Source organism: Nelusetta ayraudi, unplaced genomic scaffold (genome assembly GCF_046127955.1).
Source record: "Nelusetta ayraudi isolate G7.1 ecotype Tasmania unplaced genomic scaffold, CSIRO-AGI_Nayr_v1 ptg000033l, whole genome shotgun sequence".
In the NCBI taxonomy this organism is placed as follows: Eukaryota; Metazoa; Chordata; class Actinopteri; order Tetraodontiformes; family Monacanthidae; genus Nelusetta; species Nelusetta ayraudi.
This window is the reverse complement of record NW_027466083.1, coordinates 5,617,653-5,637,685: the sequence shown is the minus strand read 5'-3', so window position 1 is coordinate 5,637,685 and position 20,033 is coordinate 5,617,653. Positions and strand designations below refer to the sequence as shown.

At 42.9% G+C, this 20,033-nt stretch overlaps 4 protein-coding genes and 1 non-coding gene across 7 annotated transcripts; 1 reads left to right on the top strand and 4 right to left on the bottom strand.

The window, feature by feature from the left end:
• Positions 1-24: 24 nt before the first annotated feature.
• Positions 25-5,299, top strand: abhd11 (abhydrolase domain containing 11). Of its 2 annotated transcripts, XR_012927339.1 has the most exons (7): positions 25-149; positions 1,048-1,183; positions 1,457-1,630; positions 1,806-1,976; positions 2,113-2,294; positions 2,844-4,241; positions 4,626-5,299. XR_012927339.1 is itself a non-coding variant. In XM_076031864.1 (6 exons), exons 1-6 carry the CDS (start codon positions 25-27, stop codon positions 2,977-2,979), a joined length of 924 nt encoding a protein of 307 aa, XP_075887979.1. In that variant the 3' UTR covers positions 2,980-4,286. The 2 variants fall into 2 exon arrangements, 1 of the variants encoding a protein (XP_075887979.1); XM_076031864.1 differs by lacking the exon at positions 4,626-5,299 and having other exon boundaries at positions 2,844-4,286.
• On the bottom strand, positions 4,929-9,605 carry bicdl2l (bicaudal-D-related protein 2-like). Its single transcript, XM_076031862.1, has 6 exons — positions 8,833-9,605; positions 8,178-8,297; positions 7,935-8,096; positions 7,365-7,441; positions 7,111-7,231; positions 4,929-6,244 (listed from the first exon to the last, which is right to left on the bottom strand). Exons 1-6 carry the CDS (start codon positions 9,376-9,378, stop codon positions 5,876-5,878), a joined length of 1,395 nt encoding a protein of 464 aa, XP_075887977.1. The 5' UTR covers positions 9,379-9,605; the 3' UTR covers positions 4,929-5,875.
• Positions 9,606-11,233: 1,628 nt separating this feature from the next.
• On the bottom strand, positions 11,234-13,993 carry sumf2 (sulfatase modifying factor 2). 2 transcript variants are annotated; one of them, XM_076031866.1, is made up of 9 exons: positions 13,768-13,993; positions 13,523-13,670; positions 13,311-13,425; positions 13,118-13,162; positions 12,864-13,014; positions 12,634-12,689; positions 12,393-12,477; positions 12,055-12,196; positions 11,234-11,961 (listed from the first exon to the last, which is right to left on the bottom strand). In XM_076031866.1, exons 1-9 carry the CDS (start codon positions 13,820-13,822, stop codon positions 11,859-11,861), a joined length of 900 nt encoding a protein of 299 aa, XP_075887981.1. In that variant the 5' UTR covers positions 13,823-13,993; the 3' UTR covers positions 11,234-11,858. The 2 variants fall into 2 exon arrangements, with proteins under 2 accessions (XP_075887981.1, XP_075887982.1); XM_076031867.1 differs by having other exon boundaries at positions 13,523-13,667.
• Positions 13,994-14,528: 535 nt separating this feature from the next.
• Positions 14,529-19,627, bottom strand: cct6a (chaperonin containing TCP1, subunit 6A (zeta 1)). The gene is made up of 13 exons (XM_076031859.1): positions 19,410-19,627; positions 18,690-18,753; positions 18,261-18,395; positions 17,926-18,099; positions 17,584-17,687; positions 17,192-17,462; positions 16,790-16,872; positions 16,173-16,269; positions 15,901-16,048; positions 15,409-15,542; positions 15,190-15,292; positions 14,986-15,058; positions 14,529-14,904 (listed from the first exon to the last, which is right to left on the bottom strand). Exons 1-13 carry the CDS (start codon positions 19,544-19,546, stop codon positions 14,832-14,834), a joined length of 1,596 nt encoding a protein of 531 aa, XP_075887974.1. The 5' UTR covers positions 19,547-19,627; the 3' UTR covers positions 14,529-14,831.
• On the bottom strand, positions 16,346-16,482 carry LOC142892119 (small nucleolar RNA SNORA22). Its single transcript, XR_012927369.1, has one exon. It is a non-coding gene; the product is annotated as a small nucleolar RNA SNORA22 (small nucleolar RNA).
• Positions 19,628-20,033: the final 406 nt, after the last annotated feature.

The window sequence follows — 20,033 nt, the reverse complement described above, 5'->3', positions numbered from 1 at the left end:
CTTTATATTGGACCGCATGCTGCCATGAGTGCGTTGTGTCGCCTGATCAAGAGAGGAGTGTCGAGTGTCCGGACGCCGTGTCGTCTATTCCCGAGACGGCAGGACGTTGGTCGGTCGGCTTATACGATCCGGGCAGCCAGCTCGTCCAGGTAACGTTCCCCCCTTGCTTGCTAGCGAACGGATGAATGGGAACCAACGCGGAGCTGCTCGGGTTCTTATTCTCTCTCGGTTGCTGCACGTCGTTAACAGACATTATGAATTTCTAACAGTCACCCTCATTCCTGCGCCCTGCCTGACCACGTCGTCAATGTGTTCACAAATTGTCAGCACTCATAAATGCTTCAAAATTGTAGTCAATGACATTCATGTGTCCAGTTAGCATTGATGCTATCACACCACAGCAGAGCAGAGCAGAGGCATCGGCACTCATAACATCGACCTTCGACTTGATAGTTTCTTCAATACAGCTCTGAAATTCAAACTTCCATCCACTGCTCTTGATTCTTGTGCCATGCTATGCTGCTAATGCTAAGTCACTAATTTGTCTACCTGGCTGAAGTCCGTGGTGTCCAGCATGCCCTCAGTAGTTCCTATATCATGACGAGGAAATTTATGCACGAAGCAGTTTTAATCTCAAACATTGTTGAGCGTTTTAGTCCCCAGTTAAATTTCAATTATAGAGAGTAGTGGTTTTGGCAGAGATGGATGCTGTAATCGTTTAAAAAAAAAAAAAAAAAAATACCTTTATTGAATAAACTTGCTGTGTGAGCAGCTGGCTGAGCCTTCACGCCAGTCGTTTGTCTTTGGGGACTGTCCGTAAATAACAACCCAAATCACACCGTCCAAAACGAGCAATTTGGTCCGGAGACCAAATTGCTCACCTGAAGCTAACTAGTTTGCACGATCGTGTTTAGCAGTTGTTACTAAAGCAAATTCATTGAAAATACATAAAGCTTTGGTATTGTGATGATCATGATGATCAGACGCTGTTGAGAAAAAGAAACCGAAACTGCATAGATGATCAATTTCTCTGTTTCCCCTCCACAGTCCAGTCAGCCTGACCTATGATGTCTTTGACGGGAAGGGTGAGAGCACTCCCTTGGTGTTTCTTCATGGACTGTTTGGCAGCAAATCAAACTTCCACTCGATAGCAAAGTCCTTGGTGCAGCGAACTGGTCGAAAGGTACTGCAGTGATGAAGACCTGCACATTCCTGCTCGTTGAAAATACTTGCTTTCACTTTGTTTTCAGCGATCTTATTTAAACATGCACGCATACATCGTTTCGATGCATGTCAAAGTACGTTAATGCTGATTGATCAACTCGGCCCTTGCACAGTGCATCCTTTGTGCTGGCGCCCGCTTGAACTGCGGCCAGGAAGAGAATACAGCTTGTTTCCTGCTCCGCTGCTCCTTTCACTCCACTCCAAGTGCCCTAACTCTCCTTTGTCCAGTTAGGTGCTGACTGTAGATGCCCGTAATCATGGCAACAGCCCCCACAGCCCTGTGCTGACCTATGAAGCCATGGCTGAAGACTTGAAACATCTCCTCGCTCAGCTGCGCATCGAGAAGTGCGTTCTCGTCGGCCACAGCATGGGAGGGAAAACAGCCATGGTGACGGCCCTGACGCAGGTTCGTGGCTGAGGAATCTCACGGAGTTTCACGACTCTGAGATGTCCTTGCCGATAACTCCTTTTATCAGCTGCCTCGTCTTGATATGTTTAATTTCAGCACTTGTTTTTGTTTGTTTTTTTTGTCTCATAAACATCTCATGACCATGTCTGTTGGCCTCTCCCATTGTTCACAGTCTAGTTTAATAGACCGGCTGGTGGTGGTGGACATAAGCCCAGCACAAACTTCCACCTTCACAGACTTCCGCTCCTACATCCAGGCCATGCAGGAAGTGACGATCTCCAGCGACATCCCTCGCTCCACTGCCAGACGGATGGCTGAGGACCAGTTGCGCAGCCTGGTTGAGGTCAGTGCCCCACGTTGGACTGTGGCTGCGTTCTTTTATGAAATCAAACCCGCGATGTTTAAGTGGCGTTTTGCGTTTTAATCTTCGATTCTCTGGCAGTTTAGTCTTTGGTCCTTTTTTTGGTTGCCTCCCTCAGAATCGTTCAGTGCGTCAGTTCCTGCTCACCAACCTGGTGGAGCAGAACGGCCACTACGCTTGGAGGGTCAATCTGGAGGCCATCTCGGCTCACCTTGACCACATCATGAGCTTCCCCAGCTTTAACAACACCTATGAGGGACCGACACTATTCCTGGGTGGCGCCAGTTCTGATTACATCAGGTATACTACTTGCATTATTACACTGGAATTATTTCATTTCATGTATGTAAATATGGAGGTGTTTTATACCTTTAATATTCTATATCTTTTGAACTCATTCATGTGCACTACACCTCTGTTACCTGTACTATATATTTGTACTTTGTGTGCTGTATTCCAATTTTTCCTTTTTGTGTGAAAGCTTAGAGGTTCCTCAAAATTTCGTTATGCTGGCATAATGGCAATAAAAAATATTGAATCTTGATTATAGCGGCACCAGAAATGCTGCAGGGTGCTGTGTCCTTAAAACCAATGTTGGTCAGAGCTGGTCAGAGAATTCCAAAGTCACTCAAGTTGCACAATAACAAGAATACTACCAGTGAATGACTGAAGGACTAACACATAAGACAATAGAATATTCAGTGATTTGAAACACAAAACAAAATACTGACTAGCAAATTACATTTTGTAATTACATGTTTGTAATACAGCATTATCGGATTATCTGTTATCCTGATTTTCATTATCTTCCACATTTTATGTCTTAATTTTTTTTCCTCTCACCCCCAGTTCCGATGATTACCCAGAAATACAGAAGCGGTTTCCTGCCGCCGACATCCAGTTCATCCCAGACGCGAGTCACTGGATCCATGCGGATAAACCCTTAGACTTCATCAGCTCCATCATCTCCTTCCTTCATTCCTAGCTACCCGCCGCCCGCTGCCCGCTCCTCTGCTCCTGGGGACCTCTTCCCTCTCGGTGCTGATGAAGCACCTCAACGCTGAGAGAGTTTAAGTTACAATTCAGCAGCTGCAGCCAGACTGAAGAGCGTCACCGACGATGCTCATTGATCGGACCAAACTCAGCAGCCAGTTCCTTCCTATATCAGATAATCGTAGTCTAGTGCAGTATGGGTCAGCCTCTCTCGTGTAGTTGCACTGCCATGCACATAGTCGCACTTGACTGGCAGATTCTTTTAGGTATTTTCATTTGGAGGTTCTGTAGATAGGAAGTAGGAAACATCTCCAATGTAACAATACAGGGCTGTTTTTTTGGTGGTGATGTACTAACCCAAAGAAACTTGTATTTGCACAATGCAATCTTTCCGTTGAAACAGTTATGCCAGTGTTAGACAAAAAGAAACAAAAAAACAGAACAACTCGGGATGTCTTACCAGCAGTAAAACAGACGCATGTTGTTCTGCACTGTTCTCTTTCTGAAGTTTTCCTCTTGAGAGGAGCTGAAAAATACATGCAGAGTGAATATTGTTCATTTAAATGAGACAGTTTAGTGTTTTGTGCTGGGGGAATGACTGTAATACGTTCCTAGTGTTTGTTTTAGGTACCTGTTTTATTGCGTAAGTAAGCGGTGACATATTTAATATCTTAATGTGGGCCTGTCTGCTGTGTGCTTTTATCTCCAGGCCACTGGGAGCGCCGGTTCTATTTGTAAGCCAAGATAATCCTCTCAGAAAGACACTTAGTCAGAAGACTAAGACTCAGTATTTACAAGAGGTTTCCTGAATTTCTCAGGTAACAACTGCGTTTGCTCGTTACTATACAATTACGCTGTTCTTGTGTGTCTCCTGTGTCAAGCAGTGACAAAGTGGTGTCGTTTTGTCATTGTGCCCGCTCAGTGCGACTGATTTGTGTTTAGAGGAAACCGTTTTACCCAGTTACTACCTGTATATCTCACTTATCGTTATAGGAACAAAACTGTGTGGATGTTTCACAACTATATGCTGCAGAAATGTACATTACTATTTAAAATCGTCATGGTCTTGCTATCTTAACTGTTACTGAGGGTTTCGACATTTTGGCCCACGGTGGCAAAACTCCCATCCGTTTGAATGAGCAGGGTGTTGTGAATGTGTGTATGTGCCTCTTTTGTCAAGAGCTGCTCTCCCATTTCTTTTGGAAAAAAAAAAGTTAAACAAATTGATTTTAAATTGATTTCATATCTATATATGTATATATAGATGTATATGTATATATATGTGTATATGTATATATATGTATGTGTATATATGTATGTGTATATATATATGTATATGTATATGTGTATATGTAAAGATATATATATATATATATATATACATATATATATATATATATATATAGATATATGTATATATGTGTATGTATATGTATATATATATGTGTGTATACATATATATATATATATATATACATATATATATATATATATATATATACATATACATATATATATATATATATATATATATATATATATATACATATATATATATACATATATATATATATATATATATATATATATATATATATATATATATATATATATATATACATATAGATCTATATATAGATATATGTATGTATAAATAAACTAGACTTTAGATTGGCAGCTCGGTTGCCAGTTTTGTGTTAATTTTCTCACAAAGATGAGATTGTACCCCTTCATGGCACCTGATGTTTATTGCAGTCAGTGTTTTTTGTGTTTGTTTGATGTGAATTCAGAAATTGAAAAGGTTTTTGAAAGAACCAGAAAGCATTTGAGTAAAACTCTCTCCTACACCTCAAAAGGAAGTTCCAGTCGGAAGAGAAGGAGCAACTGTCACATGCAGATTTAAACCTGCTGCTCAATATAAATAGTTTGTTGGGGGGGGGGGGGGGCTGTGGTTGGTTTGTTGGAATTTGGTCGGGGGTTCTGCTTTAGCTTACACAGTGTTTCAGAGGAGCAAGAACAAATCCAATGTGTTAATATGTCAACTAAAGTATGTGAGGTTGAACTCTTGCGTTCTCGATGATTGTTCATGGTTTCACTGAGCATGCCTTTCTCCAGTCACTGATTGTCACCAAGTGTTGATGTTTGCTGTGTTTGAGTGTTTCCGTTTGTCAAATGTGCTGCCACAGCCGCGGCGCTCACTCTCTTCATGGCTGTGTGTACATTTTAAATGTAACTCAGATGCATATGGAGTCATATTATATATTATTGAACAAACTAATATTGTACAATAAAATGTCAAAAATCCAAGTAAATGTCCATCATTCTTTTTTTTATGACTTTTCCAGAGTTGACATAAATATATTTATGTATGTATATATATGTGACAGTGGCGGTCCTGTCACAGTTCCTCCAATTGATCATGCGCCCTGGCTACTTGGCCACAGGGATATCCCTTTGGCCGAATGGAGTCTGGGCTTCGAAGCCCGCCTGGGCCCTCTGCGTCTTGCCACACACATACATATATCTATATATGTATGTATATCTATATCTATATATATATATGTATATATATCTATATATATATGTATATCTATATATATATATATGTATCTAGATAGATAGATAGATAGATAGATAGATAGATATATTTGTAACAATATCAAAAAAACAAAATTCAGGATATAAAGTGCAAAGAATATATGTATGTATGTATGCATTGGTCACAATCCCATGAAATAAGGCACAAAAGATAGAAAACAAAAGAAGATCGCCCTCCAGGAACACGTCTCAACATAACCAACAATGAAAAACAAAAATGATCAAATATGAACAAACATTGTTAAATTTACATTTCAGGGCCTCCACATTAGGAGGGCAAAGTTTTAAGTTCAGTCCAGTGACACGACATGGAAGCCGTTGTCAGCCTCCGAGTCCTGCCCCGCTGCGTCCAGGTCCAGCTGGCGGCTGGTCCGGCCTCTCCTCAGCTTGTCCCTCCAGGTGCGATGAGTGGCGGAGTGGGAAGTCGGAGGCGTGCTGGGCGTCGGAGGAGCGGAGAGGGCAGATTTGGAGATGAAGATTTGCGGGGCGCTGCTGGCAGCCGGCGCCGGAGCCGGCGCAGCCGCAGGGACGGTGGCTGGCCGCTGGATGGGCGGTCGGTTGTTCCTCCGCAGGATTCCCATGCGAGAGGACTTCTTCTGGTTCTGCTCCGCCTGCTGCTGACTCTGCACCTGCTGCTGCAGGATCAGCTGAAAGTCCTCCTGCAAGCAAAATCTATCAGCAATGCTGGTTGACCACGATGGGATACCCGACGGACGCCCGACGTTAAAATGATGTTAAATGTGAGGATTTAAAGAAAAGGATGGTTCACATGGTGGAAATGATTAAGAAATATGTATGCATTTCCTGTCCAGACTAACTGGTGGCCAGAGGTCAAGTGGCCATCTGGAACACCAGGCACCGTCCCAGTGGGCGATGCGTCACACCGGCCAGGACTGGATGTCTTTTCCCCATTGACTATCACATTTTCCTTTTGAGAGAATATTGGGCCCTGCTGCGCTGTTTAATCTTTCCAGTCACTGAAATTTTGAAAAGCAAAAGTACAAACCCAATGATCTGTAAATGCCACTGTGTTACGAAAGGTACCCGTTTAAACTCACAGAGGTGGCGTTCATACAAAAGAATTGAAGCTAAAAATCCGACCACACACACACACACACACACACACACACACACACACACACACACACACACACACACACACACACACACACACACACACACACACACACACACACACACACACACACACACACACACACACACAATGTTCACAATTCACGCTAATTTTAATTGTCCGTCTCGTAACAGGGTGCATTCTGCAGCAGGAAGGTGCATGCGAGTGCACGTCACTAATTACTGCGTGTGGATTTTTTTTCTGTGTGGGTGTTTCTGCCGTCTGTGTCCTACCTCTGTCTGACTCAGACGCATTCAAATGTTCCTACTCTACAATTACCTGCTTCCCATTTAGGGCATTCAAAGCACAATTTCCCTTTCCCTTTAAAATAAATGAACACATTTTGGGTTTTTTTATGTATGCACTTTTTGTGCATTTCCTCAGGTTTACCTTCCAGGCCTCCAGCTCCAGCGACAACTCCAAACGTTTCTGCACGGCCTCCAGCAGCTGGTTGTTCAGCAGCATCATCTCTGTTTTGCTGCGCAGCAGCTCGGCCTCCATCGCCTTCTTCCTGCACAAAGGAAACAGAAGCGAGTGTGACACATAAGTCAAAATAGATCGGTGTCTTGCAACTTCCTCTCTTGCGCAGCTCCAACGCGTTAGCATTATTTCAAGGAGAGGTGTGTGTGTACGCACGCACTCACTTCTCTATGGCTTCATCCCTGTCGTAAAGTGCCTGCTGGAGAACAGCGCTCTCCTCTGATCGGTTTCCTGATTTATGCTTTGAAAGGAAAAACAAAACAAGATGAACAAGTTATTAGGCATCAGGGCTCTTGTATAAGTGCTCTTTGTTCACTCGTTTCTCTGTCTTTTAGCACAATCCTGGTTCGCTGCCACTGTAAACCACACACCTTGCGACCATGACGTTCGCACAGTGAATACCAGAGAGACTCTGAACACTGATAACGTCACTTGTGAACTTGCCGTGCCACATAACTCTGCCTTTTTTTTTGCGTCAGAGACACAATGAGGTAGGTGCCACAGGAATGGAAAGACTGACGCTGGAATGCGGACTGGTTAAAAATTAGTCTGATATTTCTTTCAAAAGTGCGTTAAAAAGAAGGACACTGTGGGATTTCTTTGGCAGGAATGTGAAAAGCAAACACTCACACACTCCCCCTGGAAACGCCCTGTAAAACAAACCTTCTCCGAGGCGGCTGTGATGTGATGTGATAAGAGCAGCGCACTTTATTGGAGAGTGGGTGGACATTTACCTGCTTGGTGTTGCTGATGGCCAGCTGCCGGGCCACGTTCTGCAGCTGGGCCAGGGTGGCATCCAGCTGCTTCTCTCCGTCAGGAGGGAGTTGAGCTGAGCGGGAGTCGGGTTCTGTCAGAGGGCTCAGCAGACGCAGAATGGACAGAACTTCCTCCGTCACCTGGCACAGAAGAAGCGCAGGGGTCAAAAATCTCAACAAACCTGCAAGGTTGTGCAGACAGGCATTTAGCCAGCGGTTTACCCTCTCTCGGTGCTGGCTCCATCCCTGCCCCTCACGACTCTCCTGCAGTTTGTCCACCTGGGCCTTGAGCTTGATGCTCCGTCTGCGAGACAGCTCCACCTCTCGACGCACTTCTTTCAGCTGCAGAGCATCAACAACTTGGCTTAACGGCACCTCTTTACATTATTTGTGGGTAAATATGTCATATAGGACCAGATCATGACTTTATTCTTTCTTTGTGTACACAGAAACTGCTGAGCAAGTGTCCTGGCTGAAACTGAGACGCTACACAAACATTCAGACAAACGAGAGCAGGCGAACTCGTTCACAAGGGCAGCCAGGACAGGCACGGAGATGTGACTCGAGATTGAAACGATAATGTGCAAGTCACAAGACATTTGCCAATAGCATTCCACCTCAACACTTATCAGATGGTCAAAGAGCCCACAGTGTAAAACTGTGCTTCTGTGTTCAAACTTCTTTATGAACCTCAGAATCTTTCTGTCAAGTGGAGTTTGGATGTTCTGGGCGTATCCAGGACGACTGTTCGGACAGTTTGCTCCCTGTGTGACAGGTTTTACTGTTGGTTGAGCCCGTTTGTTGGTCAAACAGATTTTAAAAACCACACACGCTGCTCCGTCTGTTTCGGGCTAACGTACAAATTGTGTTGTCCTACCGTCTCTGAGACGTGTCCCAGGGTCCGGCGCCGGCCCAGCGGCCTGCCGCTCCTGATCAGGTCTGGCAGCGTCCCGTCATCGTAGCTCCGCCGCAGGGGGCTCCCGTCCTCGCTGGTCGACGACTGCGAGGGGCCGCCTGCCGCACTGGAGCTGAGCTCCCTGGGAACGTCCTTCTCCTCGGCCAGCGAGAGGCTGCCCTCCTCGTCCACCAGCTGCTCCTCTCCATCGCTCAGACTCAGCTCGGTGAGCTGCACAGGGGCACCGAAGGGAGAAGATTTTGAGCCTTCATCTTGATGGTCAGAGGCCAGATCCTCTGCCTGCTGCTGGACATGGTCTTCAAGCTGCTGCTGGACCTTCGGTTCTGCCGTATTCCCAGAACCTTTCATGTCGGTCAGGATGGTCGGCCGGTACGAGAGCGGGAAGCTTCTCAGCGACCCGACCTGCCTCTCCTCCATCCTGTTGAGGGTGGAGTACAGCCGGTCGCTGGTGTTGACCCGAGGTCTCAGCTTCTCATTGAGCGCAGAGAAAGTCATGTAGTAGGCCATGATCTGTGCTGGAGGAGCCGCAGAATCAGGTCCACCGTCCCCGAGACTCAGTCAGGGTATGAGCAAGAACAACGGCAGGAGGGAAGAAAAAACAAAGGTACAGGGAGGATGACGGCAGAATGTCTCCAAACTGGTTTTTCCTGAAGTGAAACACGTCCTCTCAGAGTCACGTCGTGGCTCGATGTGATGTCACCGCTGCTGCCGCCGCATGTGGCCAGGCTGGGTTTCTTTTTCTCCTCTTCCTCCTTTTCAGGTCGCCACCCAAAACACATGACGAGCAAACAGACCACAGCTGTTCCGCTGACAAAAAGGGAGGATCCTGCGAACCCAACTGGATAAATCGAGTGTGACGCACGACACCTGTGCTTTTATCGAGCCACTCACATGTGAAGAGCAGGGGAAAAGCAAACATGAGGATTTACAGGCAGGGCAGCTCAAGAGAAACTATTTAGCTCAGCCTTACAGCAAAGCCAACAGCTTTGCTGCCACTAAAATTAAATACAGTAGCGATGCTAAAAATTAAAAAGGTTTCCACTGATTATGGATCACGCCCGCGCCACTACTATATAGAAGAAGGTTGAGTTTCATTCTGTTAACACATTTTTCTTTAAGGTGTCAAAGAAAAAAACGTTCTTTGGAGAAATGACAAAAATTCCCCCTCCAATTCACTTGCGAGATAAACATTTCCCACAGTGGGCGGGAAAAGTATGAAAATCATCCCTGCAAGAGATCCTTCATATACGACATGCCCGGCGCTGGTTGGGAGCAGAAGTTATAAAAATAACATACTTGAATACTTGTACAATGGTGAGGAAAAGGAACAAAAGAAAACATTTTTTTCTTGTCATTTTTAATGAGTTTTCGTGTCTCGAGTCAAAACCAATCACGCTGACTCATCAACTAACGGAAATCAACTTGGGGGAAGCACCAAATTTCATAGTTTCTTTCAGTTAAATGAAGAGAATATTTATGGCACCTAAGCACCACCCACGCATGTGCAGAGATGACTCAGTGACTCTGTCACATCCTCACAAGTCTGAGAAACACATTTACGAAGAAGTATTAGAATTAGATTTTTCATCCACTTGAGTAAACTTGTTCTCTTTTGTTTGTTTCTTTTTTGACATTTTTAGAGCCTCTTCTTGACCCTTTTTGTACCTCAGTAATCCTGAGGTTGAGTCAGAAATAAATGCTGTCTCTATACATGTCACAGGGTAAAAATAGACGTGTATCTGCTCTAATCTCGTCATTTCCGAAATAAAGACAGTAACTGATACTCTTACTACCGCCATTGATTTTTCACGTGGTCTGATATGAACTAGTTAACCCTCAAGACCTGTTTTTTTTTGCAAATGCAACGAGAGGAAGTGGTTCACATGCCCTGTGTGCATTTGTGCAAGCTCTTTTTAGCATAGCTGCTTTAAAGGTTGTGTACTCAAACCTTTTGTGCTGAAGTATTTAGACACTTGTCCTAGAAGTAGGTCACCACTTAATGACACACTAGCGAGGAAAGTATTCAAATAGGACTATTTATTGTTTTTCCCCCGAGCAGAACTGATTTGCAATAATGACCTAGATTGTCACTCTTCTAAGGTGATTAGCTGCAGTCCAAAATTGTGATGTAAACCAGTTTATCTACCTAGTGAGAAACCAACTGTTTGATGTTATCATTTCTGTTTAGGCCTACCTCTGGAGCACAACTGTTTCTCAAAAAACAAATAAAAAAAAAATAAAGGTATGGATCTCTCTGTTCTGTCATGTTTGGCAGAACTCAAATACATTTGTTTTGTTATTCTGGATAAATAGGCAAATCAAATAATTGAGCAAAAAGAGGAGAAAGCTAAGGAGAATTAAAAAAAAAACGCAAAATGCTCTTTTACTGGCATACAGATAAGTTCAAGTTTCAACATACTTTGAATTTGAATTTTCATGTGTTTGTTTCCAGAATCAGTTTAAGTCGCCAGTGGTGATGAGAACTAGAGCAAAAACACAAAGATGGGATTAGAGGAGGCTGTGACTAAAGAAATTACTTGATTTACTCTCTGGTCACATTTGGATCTCTGGGCAAAAGACACTTCACAGAATATTGATGGAGACCTATTGGGGCTGATGGACTCATTTATGTACCACTGGTTTGTGGCATTAAATGCTCTAAACAAGCTTCTTTAGCTTCTTTAAAATTATTAGCATGTTCTGTTTTGTTTTGTGCAAAAACAATAATCTTCATTTTTAAGAATCAGAATGAGTATATTTATTCATTATCAAGGCATTTCAAGACGTTCTCCACAGGAGAAATTGTGCTCGGCTAAGATCAATACTTACTGTCAATACTAAGTAATAGCAATTTTACTGGCCCCTTTCTTCAATCAATACCATCAACAGAGAAGTATTCCAATGTAAATAAGAAGAAGTGAACCACCTTTGTTTAGGTGGAAAACTAATGTCACTTTCCCCAAAAAAATCTGACCTCTGATGACTTGCTACAGTTCTGTTTTGTCTTTTTTCTTTCTGTCTGTCTGTCCATCACTGGCAGCACACCTGAAGCCCAGGTTATCAGAGGCGGAATCAGGGGTGTTCCCCATCCTGGAGGAAACAAATCACACAGAAGTCAGTCAGGAGCACGGTGCTCTTTACTCTCCCTTACATTTCTCTATTTCAAAAGTAGGACCCAATTACCTGGTTGTCACACGAGCCTTATGATTGGCTGAACCATCAGCTGTGTCAATCCAAGAAGCACCGCGCAGTACATACATTGGTTGTGATCCTGGAAATGACGTGGAGGTCCATTCCCACGTGTTACCCATCATGTCATAAAGTCCTGGAGAAATAATAATCACTTTTTACATCATATTAAGAATCCCACCATTTAGTTTGATCCAGTTTGGATTGAAGAGATCGCAGCCACTACTTGTACTATGTCTCAATACTTTTCTTCAACATGCTTTTCACTCCATGCATTTCTCACATCTTCTTAATCCTCTAAATACGATATTCATTTACCAAAAAATAAATACCATAACTATTCTGTGGAGGAAATGCTGTGACAGGAGCAACGCCATGGAATCCATCACCAGCACCGTCTTTTTCTGGAAATGATCCCTAGTGGGTGGATAAAAGTAAAAGAACCGTCAGTGTGTGACGAGAGATATCTCAGGCATAACCAGCCAATCAACCTATGTTACTCCTTATTTAGAGGCTTTTACATGGGAAAATAAGCTTAGCAAATGATGAAGCCACATGCCACAGAAGCCTGACCTGCCACAGATTGCTTCTGTTGACCTGGAACTTGTTTCCCCAAGGGTAAATCCTACCTGAAATGCAGAAGTTTCAAGACACACAGGCAACAAAAGAAAAGAAAAAAAGGCAAGACTACACAGTGAGAGACCAGTCGACATTAAAATTAAACGTTAAATAATTTTTAATGGTGGCACAGATGTTTGATGATTTCATGTGTGTTTTGTGAGTTTAGTGTGTATGATTTCTACCTTGCAGGCCGCCACGTGCAGCCCACTCCCACTCTTCCTCCGTGGGTAGTCTCTTGCCCTTCCAGCCACAAAAGGCCTGAGCATCGTTCCAGCTCACCTGAACCACGGGGAAGTTCAGCCGCTCCCGGATTCCTGAACCAGGTCCTGCCGGCTGAGCAGTTGGAGGTCAAAGGAAAGCAAGATCAGTGGATAACATGCTGGGAGAGATGGAAGAGATAAAAATAAAAATAAAAAAACAAAAAAAAAGAACTCACCTGTCGCCAAAACACCCGCTCTACAGGCAACCACCATGGAGCAGACTGAAAGTTAGAAACACTGGAAAATTAGCAAAACAATTACAAATACAGTGTTGTATAATTAAGTTAATGCTCATGTAAATACACTAACAGGAGCTACTAACTGATGATATATTTTTTTTTTTGATTAATTTTTCCAAAATCCCAGAACCTGAATCGTCTGTGTGACTTTGCTCTTCAGCTCATCTGACACGAAGTCTTGAAACACAAAACTCCAACCAAACTTCTCGGCTTCTGTTTTGTATTTTTGGTCCCTCACAAACTCCCTGTGGTGTAAAGGAGAAGAAAGCTCTATGAGAGAACTCATGGGATATGTATTGTAAAGCACATTCCAGGACCGATCAGATGTTTACTTTATTTTACCTGAAATCAGCATTTGTGACAGGGTATTTGTCAATTTTAAAAGGCTTTATTTTCACTTCCTTGGTGGGGGACTCCCCATCTTTTCCATCGGCTGCACTGGTTCCCATTAACATCTTTCCACCCGGTATGTTCACCATCTCATCTGCTGCTGCTCAACAGGAAGGAACATGTTTAACACAGTGACACGGTGAAACGTTTTCATGACCATCAAGTATTAATGAGTTTAAAAAGTCGGGATTTCTTACCCGTTGCTGCCACTAAGCACGTAGTGCACAGCAGGGTGACCAGTTCAACGTTCATTTTTGACTAGCAAAGTTCAACAACAACGAACTCAACACAACTAACAAATATACGTTTGTGAGCTACTTAAGGAGACACATTTCATACCTTCTGACAGCCAAAAGGGCGAAATTTACTACTGTTTCTAGGATACATAGTTTTTCGTTGCAACGGAAATGTCCGATGAAAGAAAGGTTCCGGGCGATAACATTAGTTCCGCTTTTGCCCGACCGCTCCCCTATCGTCTTTGTACATCGTTTCTAAAATCCAGTAGTTTATCAAAGGTTAGACAAATTATATCTCTACCACAATTTAGTGTCAACTAAAGTGACGGAAATGCAGACGTAGCAAAAGCAAACACGAAGACAACTTTGTTGTAAAAGAATATTAAATTACTGCCACTTAATGCTGTGATTTTTTTTTATCACCTTTAAAAGACAGTACGTCTTCGAAAGATTAAGCAAATAATTCACTTGAGTTCCTACTTATTGGTACAGAAGTTGTTTATGTTAAATAATTAACTACAAATTATAATTACCTTACATGACTGTTTCGCATATTAGTAAAATCTGCCCAAATATATATTTGCAAATCTTGATAGTATTTTCTTCACAAACGCAAGACTCAAAATTGCTTTTATGTAGACAGTCTACTTATAGTTTAAGTAACATTAACATGACTTAATAGGGGGTGCAGTGTTTGCAGAGAAAAAGACAAAGTGGAATACTTCAGAAGCCAAGAAACCCTTTTAATGGTAGAAACAAAACTAAGTTGCAGAGGTCAGTGCTTTTAACAAAGGGTATAAATAAACCAATCAGAGGGAGGCAATGACAAATCCATGAAAAAACCATGACGAACAATGGATGACAATGGTTTCTGACAAATGCTGTGAATGATGGCAAGGTGTTCACAGCAGTCTCTCGATCGGACTGGGGTGCTTCGGAGTTGCGACGGTGGGAGCATGTTGACCAAATCTCCAGGTAACAACAATCCCAAGGAGTAAGTATGATGACAGCTACAGCTTCTTCACTTAGCCTTTCAGTGAGGACATTCCAGCTCGCAGGATCTCATCTACCAACAGGACGTTGCTGGCGATCACCGTGCTGTAAGAGAAATCAACCGTCTCTTAAAACTCATGAAAAAGAAAAAGACGACTTCCACCTCTAGTCAATGCCAAAACCTACCATGAATGGAGGAGCTGTTTCTTGACGCTGTAATTGTCCCACACACCTGCTTCTCCTGCCACCATGGGCTCTCCTGAAAATCACAGACATAAGAAAAAACTTTTACTTGTGTTGAGGCTGAAAAACAGGAAATTTCAACTTAAAGCATCAATGCATATGGCGCATAAACCTGTTAATGTTGTGTGTTTGTGCAAAGGTTCAGACCTGTGCTAAGGTCAACGCCGACCAGCTGACCAGACTCTTTGTACTCCGTCTGCAGTTTTAGCAGTGTCTCTTGTGGGTCATAGCCAGAGTTCTGGGCTAAAACCTGAAAAAAAATAACAAGGAAGTCGATTTGTTAGTTTAGAGGATCCTAATTTTTTTACAAGATACATTGGTTACAGAGAATACATCAGGTTAACATAGGCTGGAAAATGCTCTAACCTTGGGAATAACTAGGAGAGCATCTGCAAATGCTTGGACTCCCAGCTGAGCTCTGCCTTTGACGTTGGGCTTGTGTTTTACCAGAGCATCTGCCACGGCCACCTCGAAAGCTCCTGCTCCAGGCACAACGCAACCTGACGACATGAAAAACAGGGATGGTAAGAACACAACACAGGCAGCGTAGAGTAGAACAAGGCCTATGACACTAACTTTCAAAAGTTTACTCAGTAGATGTCGTTCTTATTAACTGAATATATATGAGGGAGACTCCCAAAATGCGGAGGAAAAGACCAGATTCAACAAGAGAGGCCAGAGAGCCACACTAGTGTGCCTCGGTGTTCTATTTTACAAAAGAAAAAATAATATAATATATATATAATAATCCGAGTCGGTCATCTACAAAAAAAATATTAAAATGTAAAAATGGATATTAAGGAAGGAAGGACAACATAAAATAAAAAGCAATATATGAGCCATTATCACTGCTCTCACCATCTTCAATGGCGTTCTTGACTGCCCGTAAACCATCCCTGATGGCATCTTTGATCTGCATGAGGGTGTGTTTGTTGGGTCCCTTCACCAGCAGGGTGACTGAACGAGGGTTCCCACACTTCTCAATGAATGTGAACTTTTCCTCTCCCTGTAAAACGGTTTAGAGAAAATGAACAATTCTTCCTTGGCATTTTTGACAATAATGCATTCAAACATTCTGAAGACACTGTAAATACAAAGTGCTCATCGGTTGCGTCTACTGGCAAACCCACCAGTGTGTGTTCGTAGACTAAACCAGCTTTCCCCAAACACTCTGGTGTGAGGTCCTCAACAGAATTCATGGCGATGCCTCCACAGGCGAGGGAGAGCCTGGCAAGTAGTAGCAGAGGAATCCATTAGTCTCATTATTGTAACGTTTTAGAACCAAACTGAGGAAAGAGACGCAACTTGTTCTGGTCATCTGAATACATGTAGGAGAGACTGAAGCTCTCATAATGCAGAGGAAATGACCAGAATTACTGTTGCACAGACATTAAAGACCAGAGAGAGCCACAGTAGCATCCCTGGGTGTTCTCTGTGCACACATCACAACCACATTCCCCCATATCTATGTTATTTTATAAACAAATGAAAATTATTTATTTTTTTAATTTTAAACATTTTCTAATTGGTGCTTCCTGACTCATTTTCAGCGCTCTCGGAGAACTGCACTTCATCCTTGATATGTAGCCAGGTTTGAGTAACATCTTCATTCAACTTAGGTGTGTTTTAATTTTGCTTAACATTTTGATGAGCAGATCAACAGTAAAGAAACTCATTTCAGCTTCCTCAAAACTGCAAGCGACACCTTTGAGCTGAAAACCTGTGACCATTTAATCCGTTTTTTTACCTTTCCATGTTCCTCCTCTTGGCCCTGCGCAGAGCAACAATGCCTGCCTTGGCAAGCGCATCCAAGGAAAATGGGTCGATACCCTGGATGATAAAGACAAAGGCACCTCTTATTTATAATCCGTTCAAACAACATAAACTATTTATTGCATTTTTCTGTGCAATGTCTATCCTGATTTGTTGAATACGTGAACGGAGGAAAGAACTCCCCTCATGCAGAGGTACAAATCTGATTTAATCTGGCACAGATCAAAGTGACCAGGGGGAGCCACACTGGCATCCTTGGGTGTTCACTGTGCAAATGTGGAGGATGCAGCGCATTTTACAATCTTAATCAATTAAAAGAAAAGGCAGCGCTCAGCAATGTCCACTGTTGTTGTTTGACTTTATTTGTCAGACATACCTTCTGGTTAATGACGACAAACCCTTTATCGTCATTTGGACAGACTTTGTTTTTCAGTGCGATGATCTTCTGCACGCGATCCTCAATGAACTTCCTCTCTGCACTCACAAGCTTCTCCCTCTCGTTGGCACTCTTGTAGAAGAAGCCAGAGTTGACCTCCGTCTTTTCATACTCCAGAGAGACGTTGCAGGTCAACACGTAGGCATCCTCAACCCTCTTCTTCATGTCTGGGTGTCGGGCACCATGATCCAACACCAGGCCTTTTATCAGTCTTAAGAGAAAAGGTGAGAAGAGGAGCAAAGTTTAACGCACTGGGACCAAAACATTCCTCCTGAGAACTTAACCAGAAAATATATTTATGCCTTGGTTTAAGCGTTCACTGTGTGACTCACTGTGTATCGCAGTCGGTCTTATGCTTCATCATCATGATTTCAACCATGTACAAGTCAATGTCCTCATTGGGTTTAGCAATGGCCATCACAGCATCCACTACAGCCTGCAGACAAATGTGTCACATTAACAACCATTAGAATGACTTAGAAATGAGCTCCCTATTGAAACAGAATTCAAAATCAAAAAAATAATCAACTGCAACTGGCTTCCACAGAATTATGTAAGATTTAAAAGTACATTCATTTGGGGGAAAAAACATTTAAGACTAAATATTTCGGAACAACATGACCAGATGTTAACTCTAAGATCTACATTCACCGAGCCGTTTTCTCATGTCTCACCTCAGTAAGCAGGTCGGCCAGCTCTTTGTGGACCTTGGTCCTGAGGGAGGTGCGTGCTACACTGATGAGTGTCTCTCTGTCCATTTCCCGAGCCACCTTCAGCTCCTCAAGAGCAGCTGCGGCTTTATGGCTTGCTGCCTCAAAACCCTCGGCAATGATTCTTGGATGGAGGCCCTGCAGTGAGAGGTAACAAGTTATTTTACGAATATGAAGTCTCCTTCACTAATGCCATGTAAATTCCATGTCGAATAAATTGTCAGTTTTGGATTCTAAAAGACACAGTAGTGGATAATCTGAGAAACCCATGGATCACTGGTAAGGGGTGCATGATTTACCTCTGATATGTAGAGGTCAGCCTGTTTAAGCAGTTCTCCAATGATGAGGACATTGGAAGTGGTCCCATCGCCAGTGATGTCATCCTGTGCTGTGGCCACCTTGGCAATGAGAGATGCTGTTGGGTGCTGGATTTGCTGTAAAAAAAAAAGAAGAAAAAAAAAATGGACGAAAGAACAATTACAAAAAGCAAATTATATGGAAAAAAAAACTCAAATTACCATTTTGTTGCAACAGTCAACAAAACTGTCTTGTTTATTTCAATAGTAGAGTTTTTGGCTCATTTACTGACGTTGGAACATAATTCAGGCTAAATGGCAGTGACACAAAATAGGGGTGTGGCCATCTTTTTGAGAAGAAACCCACCACAACAATATGGAGGAGAGAACAGAAGAGGAAGAAGGATCATTTGACTGTAAAGTCCCTCTTACCATTTCATGTAACAGGACATTGCCATCTTTGGTCAGCTTTATGTCTCCTGCACCAGACACCAGCCTGTAGACCCCCACCCCAAAAAAACAGTTAAGACTATAAATATCACTTGCGCATCATCAATACACAGGTGAAGTCGTCATTTCGTGTCCACAAACAATAGGTATTAAAAGTATGAAACATTGTATTTAAAGATTCATATAAATAATATTTATTTTTAAAACAGAATCTACAGTCTCAACTTTCTGAGGCGGAGCAATAACGTGATCGTCAAAAGCCTTATCATTCTTCGTACCACTAGTCGTGTAAACTCAAATTAAATGCAAAGGGAATATTAATCTGATAAAGGGGATACATGGAACGGTTTCTAATGGTGTCAGAATTATCATAATCCGGTAGCCTCGCTAAAACTAAGAAGCTAGCGCTAGCTAGGTGGCTGTCAACCCTACTGCGACGATGACTGCGCATGGATGGCAACGTGCACCGGAAAAAGACAATATCCAACTATGGTCTTATTAGTCAGGGATTTTTTTTTCTTTTCACGTTCGGTGCGATGAGACTGGTAAACATGATCATTCCCACACTTCTACGTACTAGCAGCAGAATAAGGCATCGTCAGCGTGACTATATTTACACTAGCGGTAACAGCAGCTACCCGTTAGCCATTAGCAGCGTTAGCTTAGCAGGCGTGCTGCACAAAGGGCTGTAGCGGCGCTCACATTTTCATGGTCCCCTTCGGTCCCAGGTTACTTCTCAGCACATCCTGAAGCCCCCGGGCGGCACTGATGTTCACTGCCAAGGCAGCCTGGGCCCTGGCTACCTCCGCTTTCGGGTTGAGAGCTTTGACCGCAGCCATGGTGATGCAGCACGAGCAGCCGAGTAAAAGAATAAAGTACCGGCGGCACTGTGGTCGGGCCCGGAAAGAAAGTCGCTTCCAGAAGGCTCCAACACGTGTTCTCGTGATATGTTCACGTAAGGCGTGTACACTCGGACATTCTAGTATCCGCAGCTTCCCGCGTCCCGTGCTTATGTATACACAAAATAGTCATAGCTGGTGTGATTTTAGCCACTATTTTTGGAGTTTAATAACGCGAGATAAAGAATTTAGACGCAATAATTCAGGAATAATAAAAATGAATGGAACATGCTTTGTACTTTAGCCCGAACACGTAGATTTACTATTTAGATTTATTTATTTCATTTTTTGCTGTTCAGAATTTAAAGACTGGGGACACGGCAGATACATCCTTTGTTTTTCTATTTCAGCTTGATCTTGACGATATTTTATCGGTGGAAAGAAGACTGTGTGAAGTCGTCTGCGTCTCCTCTTCAGAAAGTTTACT